General features: G+C 42.0%; 1 protein-coding gene across 1 annotated transcript in view; it reads right to left on the reverse strand.

Moving 5' to 3' along the window:
* LOC120515612 (galanin receptor type 1-like) overlaps window positions 1–1,924 on the reverse strand; it is a 51,534-nt gene extending 49,610 nt beyond the window's left edge. Inside the window, exon 1 of the mRNA XM_039737138.1 lies at window positions 1,172–1,924. Coding sequence (XP_039593072.1) covers window positions 1,172–1,924 — 753 coding nt within the window. The remainder of the gene's footprint in view (window positions 1–1,171) is intronic.
* Window positions 1,925–14,826: the final 12,902 nt, after the last annotated feature.

Here is a 14,826-nt window from a genome sequence, read left to right on the forward strand (position 1 = left end):
ATAAACCAAATACCACTGACTCACTCATCACGAAATCTCCCAAACCATGAGGACTTGGGAGTAGAAATTTGGAATGTAGGATACCCTTACCCTTTCACGAGAGAATTACTTAATGGATTTAGATCTGGTTGTTTTCTATAATTTGCTTTAACTTTCCAGTGCCATAGTTCGCTTGAGGTACCAATGCATTTATGCAAATCCAAGAGAGTGGCTGTAGGCCGAGAGCAGGGGGACGGGGCCTTCCTCATTCACTCGCCAGCCTCTGTTCGAGTTGGTTGGTCTACATCTCACTATGTGTTGGAGTGCACCTTGTCTCCGCTTAGTTGGCGATACCTGTTTGTTCAACAGACATTATCATCTACAGATTGTTAAGGAGTAACGTTTGGCGTTTTTGAGAGAGAGATCAGAGCTACGTGTGTTTTAGAGGGTAGCTGCTGATTGCCAGAGATATCACGGCCATGTGCTTGTCTCCGCACTTGGGGAATGCTCTCCCATCAGAGCTGAACAGGATCAGATATAGTGCCAACGTCTATTGATTTTTAAAGTTTGTCCTGTTTCATTACTATGTGTTGCACAGCCACGGGGTACAGCTAGTTTACTATATAATAAAACGCTAAGGTCAGTGTGTCCAGTTTCTCCAAGAAATTTGATTGGTCAGTTTGGCTCTGGCGTGATTAATCACTTTGGCTTTGGTGACAAATTGAAAGAGGAGGTGAGAGAGATGCAAGTGGAGGAGTAAAGGCATATGAGACACACAGGAAGTGTTGTCTTCAAGTCAAAAAGCAAACAGGAGACGAGAAAATTGCCTCGCAAATCAGGAAGGAGTCTGAGACGCAGACTTTACAGAAACGTGCACAAAAGAGGCACCGAGGTGTACACACACATATGCATACAGAGGAAAGGCGCCAGGGATAGCAAATATTTTTTAATTATTCTATTATCTGTGACAGATACCACAGCTAATGTTCAATAATTTTGCAAAAATTCCAAAAATCGTATTTTCTCTTAAAGTTCTAGAAAACTGAGTTTTGCTTGATGAAGGGCAAAAATGAATTTGATAGATTTTAGTATAAGGCTGCAAAATAGCAAAAAGTGAAGGGGTCTAAATATTTTTTGATAGCACTGTATATTTTTTAATGCCATGTGTACTGATGTCAAAAGTTTTACTCACCTGAATATAGCAACATGAAATAAACAGTAATGGAAGCAGATATCCCAAAATGAGGATGGCAGCAGTGTAGCTTTGTTTCTGGGTGCGACTCTCCCATATCTCCCAGCAGAAAGTGCTGTTGGGTGCCTCATAGTAGCCTGTGACATATGTCTGGTGCTGGGCTACTGGTATGGCTATGCCCAGAGAAAGAAGCCAGGCTATTACCATACCAGACACTGCATTTCTGCGGCTGCGCAGTCCCAAGGACACCTTGGCATGATGCACAACTGCAATGTAACGATCAGCCGACATGGCAACCAATGTGAAGATGCTGACCAGCATGGTGACTGTGGCAAAGTAGTGAACCAACTTGCATAAGATGGGCCCAAAAATCCACTCAGGAAGGGAGTAAATTGTGGCCTGGAAAGGGACACAGAGGAACAGGAAGGCCAGGTCTGCCATGCTTAGATTGAGAATGAGAATATTTGTGGTTGTGCCAGATTTGCCCATTTTTTTCCGGGATAACACAACAATGACTAAGGAGTTACCAATCACACCAGAAATGAAGACCACGAAGAAAACAAGTGGCACCATGATCACCTGAGGTCCAGTCACAGGGCCGTCTCCGGGAGAGAAGGCTGCCGTGGGCAGAGCAGCGCTGATATTCATGGGGGTCCACGTAGAGGATGTCGACACACCCTCGACACTCATGTTTGTGACAAAGGAAGTGTTTGTCTGATCACAGTCCTTGTAACGATCCACGTAGATATTCATCGCTTGAATGATCAATCTACTAAAGTTATATAGTTGTCCAAAAAATAAATTACTGGTATTTTTAAGGAAAAAAATAAAAACACTTTAATATTAAAGTGTCCCTTACAGGAGAAAAGTGTTTGTGAAATGTGAGTCCAATCAAGAGATCCAGTTAGCGAAAAAGGAAAGTTAGAAATTCAATATTGTGTCAGTTCCATGAATACTTGCCATTAATGACAGACATTAATGATGGCATGGCTATCGTGTGCTGGCTTCTCTGTTGGTTTCCAGAAATTTGGACTCAAGTTTTTATAAAGCCATTAAGATTCTGCAGCAACAAAACCATGACTGGCACTGTGTCACAATGTCTTTAAAGTTGAGTAATAACAACGATAGTCATGGTGCAAATTCTGGGGTGATCAGGAATTCCATAGTAACCTAGGCAGACAAATTAAAAAAAAGGAAATATTATTAATAAAACTAATACAATTATATAAAGGTAATTACAAAAGTTAAACTGACAGATATTTTGCATATTTTTTTTCTGATTTATCCATCCATCCATTTTCAGATCCCACATAGGTCACAAGACATTTTCAATATTAAAGTAATAAAATGAGAAAACTAATTAAATTAATTAAAAACCTATTAAGAAAATTTCTTTACCTTTATTATATTAATTAATTTATGGGAGGGTAAGTGCTTCTGTGTCATGGCTCCAAAATCCTGGGAGCAAATTTCAGCCCAGGCACTATCTGTGTGGAGTTTACATGTTCTCCTCATTAACGTAATTTTTCTTAATATAATTAAAACGGTACATCAGTTTCATTAGCCCCACCCCTGCTGATGAGTGTTAATGTGGGTTTGGGTGTGCCCAGCAGTGAGATGGCACCTCATCCAAGGCTGACTCTTGTCTTACATTCAATGCTTTAGCTCCCAGTGACTCTGAAGAAGATCAAGCAGTTTTTACCATTTGAATTATATAAGATATGTGCCTGTGTGCTTCTTTGTAGACAGTGCCTTCAGAAAGTATGCAGACCCCTTCACATTTTTCACATTTTATTATGTTGCAGACTTATGCTAAAATCATTTAAATTCATTTTTTCCCTCATCAAACAACACTCAGAATGATAAAGCAAACCCAGGATTTTAGAAATGTTTGCACTTTAATTAAAAATAAAACACTGACACATCACTTTGATGCAAGCGTTCAGACTTTTTGCTATGATGCTTGAAACTGATGTGTCACTGAGATGTTTCTGCACCTTGTTTGGAGTCCACCTGTGGGGAATTCATCTCATTGTACATGATTAGGAAAGGAACAAACCCGTTTAAAAGTAAAACCCAAGCCATGGCATCGAGGGAATTTCCTGCAGAGCTTAGAGACAGGATTGTATCAAGGCACAGATCTGGGGAAGAGTACAAAATATATTCCTGCAGCACTGAAGATTCCCCAAATTACAGTGGCCTCCCTAATTCTTAAATGCAATCAATTTGGAACAGTCTTGACTCTTCCTAGAGCTGTCTGCCCAGCCAAAAAAAGCGATCACAGTAAAAAGAGGTGACCGAGAACCTAAAGGTCACTCTGCCTGGGCTCCATGGAGACTATGGAGATGAGCGAAACTTCCAGAAGGTCAACAACCACTGCAACGCTCTACTAATCTTGAGTTTGTGGCAGACGACACATGAACGCCCTCTAGGAGTTTGCAAAAAAAGGCACTTAAAGGATTTTCACTCTGGGAGAAACAAGATTCTCTGGTATGCTGAAACCAACATTGGTCTCATTTCTAAAAGTCACATCTGGAGGAAACCAGGCACAACTCATCATCTGCAGTACCATTGCAGCAGTGAAGTATGGAGGTTACAACAACATGCTGTGGGGTTGTTTTCTAGTAGCTGGGGCCGGGAGACAAGTCAGGGTCGAGAGAAACCTGAATGGAGCAAAGAAGAGATACCCTTAATGAGAACCTGCTTCTGAGCCCTGTGGACCTCACACTGGGCTGAAGGGTCACTTTCCAACAAGACAATGACCCTAAGCACAAAGCAAGGACAACACACTCTGTGAATGTTCTTAAGTGTCCCAACCAGAACCTGGACTTGAACCCAATCAAACATCCACAGAGAGACCTGAAAATAACTGTCCACCAGTGGTCTCCATCCTACCTGACAGAGCTTGAGATGATCTGTAGAGAAGAATAGCATAAAATCTCCAAATCCAGATGTGAGAAGCTCGTCCCATCAAACGAAAGTAGACTCCAGGGTGCAATCACCGCTAAAGGACTTTTAATGAAGTGCTGAGTAAAGGGTCTCAATACTTGTATCAATGTAATATTTCAGCTTTTTATCTTTAATAAATTTGAAAAGATTCCTAAAATTGTGTTTTTGATTTTGACATTCTGGATTAGTAAGTATTGTTTGATGAGGGAAAAAAAATAATCTAAATGATTTTAACATAAAGCTGCAACATAAGAAAATGTGAAAACTGAAGGGTCTGAATACTTTCTGAAAGCATGATATATAGACCCCTGATTCTTTTCTGTTGGTATTACAGCATTATGTTTTTGTTCTTGTTTTTTGTTATTTCTTCTTATTTCTACAACCCTCAATGTCTTGTTAGTGTACAGTACAGCAGGACTCTCATCTTCATATTTACAATCCTAAGTTGTCTGTTTGTTCGTCTTATTGCCAGTCCTGCAAAAATGGCTGAAATGATTTTCACAAAATTTTTCACTTGTAATGTCATTGGTCAAACTTAAAATCCAGGCTATATGGTGTTTAAGGTTGATGGGTTGTAATGGGGCAACCAAAAAACAATTGCTCATGTAGAGACTGCAGTTCCCATCAGGCAGCAGGAGTGAACTGAGGCTGATGGAGAACAGCACAGAGTTTTGTACCGGCCAAAGCAGGATCTCATTAAAGACCACAGGTACATACAGTGTGTTCTTCTCAACTAGTCTGGATAACACTTTTACTGACTTGCTAGGTTATAGATTTTGGCTAAGAGTACGTGACTTTGTCTCATCATGGGTTGTGTTTGGCCATGTTCAATTTCCAAAGCATCCTGACACTTTTCTGGGAAATATCCAAAAGGTGTGCATGGTGTTGCCAAACCCCTAAAGAGGAATGTTCAGCACTTTCAAACCCCAATAAACTTTTAAAACTCCAAAACATCTGAGCACATTTCTCCAGTTTTGATGTCACTACATTGGTTACCTGTGTCATTTAGAATTGACTTTAAAAAACTGCTTATGGTTTACAAAGCCTTAAATAATCTCGCTCCATCTTATATATCGGAATGTCTGACACCGTATATTCCAAATCGTAACCTTGGATCTTCAAATGAGTGTCTCCTTAGAATTCCAAGAACAAAACTTAAAAGAAGTGGTGAGGCGGCCTTCTGCTGTTATGCACCTAAAATCTGGAATAGCCTGCCAATAGGAATTCACCAGGCTAATACAGTGGAGCACTTTAAAAAACTGCTGAAAACACATTACTTTAACATGGCTTTCTGATAACTTCACCTTCATTTGTTCCTGATACTCTGTATGTTCAATTCATTATAACTATTCATGGTGGCTCTAGAACCCATACTAACCCCTACTCTCTCTTCTGTTTCTTTTCCTGGTTTTCTATGGTGGTGATATGCGCCATCATCACCTAATCAAAGCACTGTGATGTTCCTACATTGATGGATTAAAAGCCAGAAGTCTGCATGACCATCTTCATCAAGTCCTGTTTCATTTATGTTAGGTAGATTGCCCAGAGGGGGCTGGGCGGTCCCGTGGCCTGGAACCCCTGCAGATTTTATTTTTTCTCTCCAGCTGTCCTGAGTTTTTATTTTGGTTTTTCTGTCCTCCCTGGACATCGGACCTTACTTTTATTCTATGTTAATTAGTGTTGTCTTATTCTAATTCTTACTTTGTCTTTTATTTCTCTTTTCTTTATCTGTATGAAAATGTGCTATATAAAAAAATGTTGTTGTTGTTGTTAGTGAGTTTTGCTTTTGAGAAATCATATTTGAAACAAAGATTAGTAAAGTATATGGAGGTTTATCTCTGCTCTACCTTTTATTTTCTGATGTTATAAGTGGGTTTAGAAAATGGACGAGTGGATGGATGGATATTACAAATAACCAAATATAGTTGGATTCTGGCCCCTGGGCAATGACAGTGGAGACCTACTCTACTGGTCAAACATGCAGATAGAAATTTCACACAATAACGGAAATAAACTGATGACACTATTGTGACACTACATTATTTTTATCAAATCAAACCCTTACATTGTTGAAGAAGCCATGCATATCGCTACTATAGTAAGATCGATAGAGATAATCCATGATGAAAAAGAATAAAACAGGATTTTTTAGTGCATGCTGATTTGCTGCTCAAAATGCTGTAGAAAGAGAATGACAGAGGATGGCATTAGTAATGTTTACCATTTATTGATGGAAGACATTATTTTAAGTCTATGCTATGATGAGGCAGCTATAATTTTAGGCCTTGATGCCAATACAGCATTATGATCTTACCTAGCCATTTTAAATCAATCAACTTTGAATTACCTTTATAACATTCTCAAATAGGGCAGCATGGTGGCGCAGTGGTAGCGCTGCTGCCTCACAGTTGAGTGACCCGAATGGGTTTCCTCTGGGTACTCCGGTTTCTTCCCATAGTCCAAAGACATGCAAATTAGGTGCATTGGCGATCCTAAATTGTCCCTAGTGTGTGCTGTGGGTGTGTATGTGTGTGTGCCCTGCGGTGGGCTGGCACCCTGCCCAGGGTTTGTTTCCTGCCTTGTGCCCTGTGTTGGCTGGGATTGGCTCCAGCAGACCCCCGTGACCCTGTAGTTAGGATATAGCAGGTTGGATAATGGATGGATGGATGAACATTCTCAAATACCATCACTGGTGCTGTCTCCTGTAATAAAATGGAGAGCTCCAATCCCCCCAGCCCTCCTATTGTAGCTGCTTTCTTCAGTTCCAGGATTCAATTATTCATCAAGCCACCTGGTTTATTAATATGGGATTAATAAACCACGGTGGGAAACACACTAAATGCGAAGAAGTAGCTTTCATGGTTCCATCCCTTTAAGGAGTCACCACAATTATGGAGTCCAATCAGACACAAGAAGAATAAATCCTCAAATCTTGAGAGCAGAGAAACTGACAGAGCGGGCAGTGTAAATGACAAATGGGACGCTAGCATTTTAGTAAGCAGTGACAAAAGGGAGTACATTTCAAAAACAGATAAATATTTGCTTTCTTACCTTAAGCCATTATATAAATAAAATCGGACAATGGCAGGTACTTTAGCTAGTTATGTCATATGTGTGATTACAATAACAGTTTGAACTTCCTTGCTTTTTTTACAAGCTGAAGCCATATTATTGAATTTACAGCTTTTTCTTTAAGTGTCTTCAACCATTTCCAAGAATAAATCAAAAAGTAAAGGTAATTTGAAAAATTACGCAGTAACTGCAACGGAAAAAAGCTGACACAATACAACTCATTCGCTATGGCTTATGGGTAGTTCAAACGCGCACAGTGCAGCTCTCTGCTGTCATTAGTGTAGTTGAAACCAAAGTCAAATGAATGTGAGTGGTCCGCAGTGGGAGTGTTGAACAATGTGCCACGGTGAGATTTCTTTGGGTAGAGGGAGTGAAACCTCCTGAAATTCACTGGAGGATGTTAGCTCAGTAAGAAAGTGAAAACTGCATGACTTAATGAAACGATTATGAATGGGTAGAAAGGTTTAAAGTGGGAAGAACAAGTGTAACAGAGGAAGCTCGATCAGGTCAACCATCAACACAGCACACACAAGTCCACAGGCGAATGCCTGAATCAGAGAAGACCGATGGATTACGTGGCCCACTGTTTCTGCACATTTCCATATCAGTTATGGATCTACAGATTCCATACTATATGATGATGTGGGGTACTATAAAGTTTTGCAAGATGGGTGCCCCAAGCAGCTTACTGATTTGCACAAGCCAACACCACTCTGTGAATTTCAGCAGGTTTCACTCCCTCTGCCCATACAAGTCTCACTGTGGCGCATTGTTCAACAATGGAGCAATCACACAGCGGAGCGTCTATGTCCATTTGACCTGGGCTACAACTAGACTAACGGCAGAGCGCTGTGCTGTGCGTGTTCCAACTACCCACAAGCTGTCATGAATGTGTTGTATTGTGAAATTCTTCTGTCTGTTGACGTTCTTGCGTAATTTTTAAATTCCCTTTAATTTTTGACTTACCCCCATATGTTTCTAAGCACTTGTATATTGCACGATTTGAACGCGTTCTGTACGTCACGTCTCTCAGCTTACTGTGCAACATGTTTAGTTTATCCTGAAATCGGCCTCAGTATATTTGTGCCTTTATCACATAACACTGGCTTTGTTAGCATGCCCGTGAAGTTCCAGGATTCTGTTACCATTGACGTGCTCTGGATGTGTTCACTTTAATTTTAATCACTCATACTAATTGTGACAAGCATTTTTCTTGTATCTTCTAATGATTAACTTTATGAACGATAATAAAAGGTTTTTTTTTCTTTCTAAGCCTTACTACAAGAAACTGTTAGCTGTCTGCCAACTAATGAAAAACATGCAAGTGAGGACAAACAGTTTGAATGCATTTAGTTGAATTAATGATTTCTTTTTTAAGACATTTCATGCCAGTTTTAACTTTCTCAACATTGCAACAGAAATTCTATTTTCCTTTGTAATAAACCCAAAATAAATTCAATTACAGTTCATGCCTTGCATCTAGTTTTGCTGGGACAACTTTGAGCCGTCTGCTAACGTGTGTCCTGGAAGAGTGGACTCAAAAAATGTAGGAATAAATTTAATGGTGGTTGGTGGCTTCCATTTGTTAGTAATGCATTTTAAGCAAATGGAAAAAATGAAAAAAAAAAAAGAGCGGCTGGTTTTGTAAATCTTAGCAGATTTGATTGTATAATGCAGGACTGAGATCATTGGAAACACCAGGAGTTGTATTTCAGCTGCTGTTGCATGTTTTTGATTTTCTTTGATGCCAAAAAAGCAAAGGTTTTAGTCACACTGAAGAATTATGCAAAACTCAACAAGCTCTTTCTCCACAATCAGCACGCACATATTTCTTAGTCAAGTTAATCCAGGTTAGCTCATTTTTTTAGCTTCTCAAGCTGCTTTGGAGACATTTAACAGACACCTGGATTCTCACTTTCATTCACAGCCTAAGAAAAAGTCAAAAGTAAAGCAAAACATTTTTTAAAAATTGTCATTTCAGGTTCAAGTGTGTGTTAGAAGAAATAAAAATATTTACATCTATTAACAAACTGTCCTTTGTTTTAATGATACATTGGAACTGAAATACTTAAAGTGTACAAATCCACTCACTGTGCTCACAGCTCCATCCTTCACACTGTGTCCATGTTCACGTTCAGTCTCTGAAATCAAACAGCAGAGTCAACTGTGGCAGACAGAACCATCCAGGACAGGTAGCAAAAAAAAAATAATGGCTCCAGGAGGTGAGAATGCTATGTGTATTTGAAATATTTAAGACTATAGCAACACAAAAAAATGCAAATTAAAAATTGAAGCCAAAGGTAACAATTCTCAAAACTCAAAGGATCAAAGCTCTTCTGCTTTTTGACCACATTTTCCACATTTCAGAAGTGTTAAACTGTTAATCATGATCTAAAATATCACTAGTTTATTCAAAGATAAAACCACAAAATTATTTTTTTTTTCTTCAAGGAAAAAATATGTGCAGTACACTGTATAAAATCTAACGACATGCAGTGCATTTTATTTCTCTTTTCACAATTTTCATTAGTCCTTTCTTATGATGCCAGGTTTCCACAGCTTTACTCCACCTGCCTCTGGCTCTCACTATTCTTTCCACTGCATCTTCCTTCTCCTGCTCAGCCCCCCTCATGCTTTGGCCCGCCTCCTGCAGTTCTTCTTCAATGCCGCACTCGTAGTCTGGACCTTCACTCTCTCTCTCACCCTCCCTCTCAGCTGCCTTTAGAATTTTACCTGAACAAGATTATCTATCTATCTATCTATCTATCTATCTATCTATCTATCTATCTATCTATCTATCTATCTATCTATCTATAACATATCCTTTAACATATCCTTTCATATCTGTCTATCCATGTGCTGGTTTGACTAAACCACTGCTTCAGTCCCATTGTCAACAGACTGTGTACATTTTTTGGAAGCAGGTCACTTAAATAGCCTGTACTCCAACAGTAAAAAAAAATACTCTCAGCATATATACTGTGCACAGAGTATATATATATTGTGGTATATGGCCGGCCATTCTTACCAGCCAATACCCCCAAGCCACCAGGTGGAGCCCTCCCTGCAGTATGGAGGTACCCCGAAGACCAGCAGGGCATCATGGACATTGGAGTCTTTATGCACAGCCCTGCTGGATACCATGGGGGCCACTAGGAGAGGCTGAAGGGAGGAATAATGTTTATTTGCATCACATGGACAAGGGGAATGACATCTGACCCGGAAGTGATAGGAGATCACATGGACTGGGGATTGGAACACTTTCGGGTCAGGGATTATAACAGGATTATGGGAGCTCACAAACAAAGAGCTGAGCGTTCAGACTCACCACGACGCCCAGAGCAGTTCCTTTTAATTACCTGACATCTCTACATTTCAGTTTTTTTTCTAATGATTTCAATAGCTTCTAGGACCCTGGGCTTTTTATAGCACGGGCTTACACAGCTGGTATGTATACTGTATATATATAAACATATGTGTATGTGTCTGTGTAAATATATTAAAACAGAAGGAAACAAAAGAAGTGCTGGGGCTCCAGATGGCCATTTAATGTCTTTGTGTAGTAAAGAAAAAGTTAGTTAAGTAAAATAAAGGATAAATGCCACATCAGACATATGGTAGGCTGCTTCAGCTGTAGAATAGCAGTCCTTTTTTGAAGTGAAGAGGAAATCTGATTGGAGACTTAGCAAATTCAGAGGTGGTAATGCTACCCATTGAAGCATGTATTATCAAGAATCTATATATATAATTCACTAAGGCAAGACAACCATGGAAAGCACGGCGGAAGGGGCGTGGATTCACTAAGCCGCCGACAAGTGAGACACCTATGGCGCACGCAGGAAGGAGCCACGCCCACCAACTCCAAGACCATTGGGTACGACGACAACTCACAGAACCACGCCCACCAACTCGGACACGACGACACAGAAAAACCGGCGTCATTTATATTCATCTGTCGTAGAGGTCACATGTAGCTCCGACCTACGTTGACTGTTCATAGAGGCATGTTTCTCGCGGAGGTGAATTGCCATATGCGGCGTGTAAAACTGTTTGCGAGGGGTATCCCATGGGATCCTTAAAATGTTCCTTTAAAACTGAGGTTAAAACACAATGAAGTGAGCAGTCTTTAAAAAACAAGTTTTTGGTTATGACGCACGACCGCGTGCACTATAGCAAACTGTTTTACACGCTACATACTGCAATTCCCATCCGCGACAAACATGCGTCTTCTTAGATACTCCTGCACTTTGTACATACCCACCTCCCACCGTGGTCGGGTGTCTTGGTGGATTATATATAGAAAGGCAGCCAAAACCGCACAGAGCAATGAAAAGTCTACGTGAGTCACAGGTGCATCTGGACTGTACAAAGACAACGACTTGAGTGACGAGTTGGAGGTGGGCACATGAGCAGGCAGTGTATACTGAACGAGAAATCAGCAGACTAGCATGATGGAGGGAGCGGAGTGGATGTCCTTCTCCTCTCCTCCCGTTCCACCCTGAGCGCCGCACGTCGATTGTGTGTTGGTTCGTTCTGTGCATTGGTTAAAACCCAATGAAGGAAGCAGTCTTTAAAAACCAATAAGCCCTGTGCCTCTGTTTCATTACCATCTCACCTGCTTCACCAATGCAGGCCCCGCAACAAGCGATCCGGCTGCGTCATTCCCATGACCTGCCGGGCAGCCAACCGGGTAACCAAAGTCTTTGGGTTCAAGGGGGAGTATGGTTACAAAGCTGAAACTTAAAGGAATTGACGGAAGGGCACCACCAGGTGAGGAGCCTTTCGCTTCATTTGACTCAACATAGGAAACCTCACCCGGCCCGGACACAGACAGGATTGACAGATTGATAGCTCTTTCTCGATTCTGTGGGTGGTGGTGCATGGCAGTTCTTAGTTGGTGGAGCGATTTGGCTGGTAATTTATGAAAACGAACGAGACTCCCGCCTGCTAAATAGTTACACGACCCAACAGAGGTCGGCATCCAAATTCTTAGAGGGACAATTGGCTTTCAGCCATGTGAGATTGAGCATTAACAGGTCTGTGATGCACTTGTATGTCCAGTACTGCACGCGCGCTACACTGAATGGATCAACGTGTGTCTACCCGGCGCGGGGAGGCGTGGGTAAGCCGTTGAACCCCATTCGTGATGGAGACCGTGGCTTCCAATTGTTCCCCATGAACGAGAAATTCCCAGTACGTGCGGGTCATACGCTCGCACTGATTACGTCCCTGCCCTTTTTAAAGCCCCCCATGGTCGGGTGACTTGGTGGATTATATATAAAAAAAAGCAGCCGGAACCGCAAAGAACAATAAAAAATCAACGTGGAAACCGACTGAGGCGGTGTTTGGAAAATTAACAGTCAACGTGACTCACAGGTGCGTGTGGACTATACACAGACGAAAGCGACTCAGGTAGGGAGTTCGGGGCAGGCACATAAGCGGACAGTGCATACTGAACGAGCGCCGCTCAATCCCGTCCTTCGCTTTGGAAGGAGAAAGCGCGACGGCGCTCCTCCGGTTTTCAGTCACGGACAATTGTATGTTGGTTCGTAGCGTGCATTGTTGCAATGTTACTTTTCTTGGTGGTTTATTAAATTACAGATTTTTCAAATGTTTATTTTTTCCTCTTTCCTTAAAAATCATTTAAAAAGCAGCCTGATTATGCGGCGTATTCTACGCTCCGGGTTGGCTAGTCAGAAATAATACAAATCAAAATGTTAAACATGATCTTTCTCTGTCCTGTGATTACAGAGAAGGTAACTTCTGATCACAAGTGAGTGTGCAGCTTCTTCAGTTACACATACTGCACATCAAATACTAAGCAGCTTACGCCTACATGAAGCAGCCATATAGGGAGCACTCTTCTGTTTTCTCTCTCTGATTCTTTCTTCATCTAGTGACCCATCATTCCTTTCTCCTACCTGATAGGGATACCCCTGTGTCTATCAGCTCCAAACTAATATGAACCTCACAGAGAATGGCCAAGTATATACTTTGCTATGCAAGCCCAACATGAAATTACACCCTTGATCCTTTCATCTGCCTAAGGGGATTATAAAATCCAAATCCGAGACCATGGTCCTCAGCTGGAAAAGGGTGGAGTGCCCTCTCAGGGTTGGGGGAGAGATCCTGCCCCAAATGGAGGAGTTCAAGTATCTCAGGGTCTTGTTCACGAGTGAGGGAAGAATGTTGCGTGAGATCGACAGGCGGATTGGTGGGGCATCCGGAGTGATGCAGGCTCTGCATCGGTCTGTCATGGTGAAAAAGGAGCTGAGCCGTAAGGCAAACCTCTCAATTTACCAGTCAATCTACGCTCCTACCCTCACCTATGGTCATGAGCTATGGGTAGTGACCGAAAGAACGAGATCGCGAATACAAGCAGCTGAAATGAGTTTCCTCAGCAGGGTGTCTGGGCTTTCCCTTAAAGATAGGGTGAGAAGCTCAGTCATCCGGGAGGGACTCAGAGTAGAGCCGCTGTTCATCCGCATCGAGAGGAGTCAGATGAGGTGGGTCGGGCATCTGATCAGAATGCCTCCTGGACGCCTCCCTGGTGAGGTGTTCCGGGCACGTCCAACCAGGAGGAGGCCCCGAGGAAGACCCAGGACATGCTGGAGGGACTAAATCTCCCGGTTGGCCTGGGAACGGCTCGGGATTCCCCTGGAAGAGCTAGAAGAAGCGGCCGGGGAGAAGGAAGTCTGGGATCTCTGCTCAAGCTGCTGCCCCTGCGATCCAACCTCAGATAAGCGGAAGAGGATGGATGGATGGATGGATGGATGGATGGATGGATGGAGCTGCTAATCATCACAGCTGTGCCAGTCCACATTTTAAAATGGGAAGCGTGAATGCGAGTAGGAGAATCAGGATTGAGAATAAAAAGTAAAAAAGATAAGAAAAGAGAACGGAGGTTGAAAGATGGGACAAAAAGAAAGTGAGAGAGAGAGAGGAAACAAGCCGGTGTACAGAGTGGAAGTGTCGCTCCTGTTCAGTGTTTTGGGAGCAGGAATGACTATCATGCTCAGGGGTACTTCACTGGGTGGAGCCTGGATTGGCAACGGTGGAAGTACAAAGCATCCGCTCATGGTGGAGCCTGGATTGGCAGCGGTTCAGGCAGAGCAGGGCTTGGTGGTCACCCGCTGACACCGTGAGATTGGCAGTGGTGGCCATTGGTCAGATGAGAAGGGAGCAGATGGGATAAGACGGAGAAGCGTCAGTTTTAAAGGAAGGCATCAGGGCTTGTTGGACAGATTGTTTAACAGATTTTTCTATTTACTGATTTTAAACACCACAAGAACACTTTTTCTTATAGATTATTTATTTATTGATAGTTTGGAGCACTGCACTTTTGGGACAGTTTGATTTTGAGTTGTTTTTAATAAAAGCACTTGAGCACTTCTCAATAGGAGCACCTCATTTGTACAGCTCATCCTGGTCATGACTACTGTCACATGCATCCTAACCACGAAGACGAATGAGTGTTTGGTTCTAAGAAAAATGTAGGAGCCCTCCAGCCTTTAGCAGCAAATGACCACAATGATGAGACTCTCCCAGATGCAATACTATATAATGGTCACCATGGGCCATCATCTGCCACCTCCACACTCCTCCCAATGCCCCGATCTCTCAAGTAGAAACCA

The sequence above is a fragment of the Polypterus senegalus genome, chromosome 1 (genome assembly GCF_016835505.1).
Source record: "Polypterus senegalus isolate Bchr_013 chromosome 1, ASM1683550v1, whole genome shotgun sequence".
NCBI classification, from domain to species: Eukaryota; Metazoa; Chordata; class Cladistia; order Polypteriformes; family Polypteridae; genus Polypterus; species Polypterus senegalus.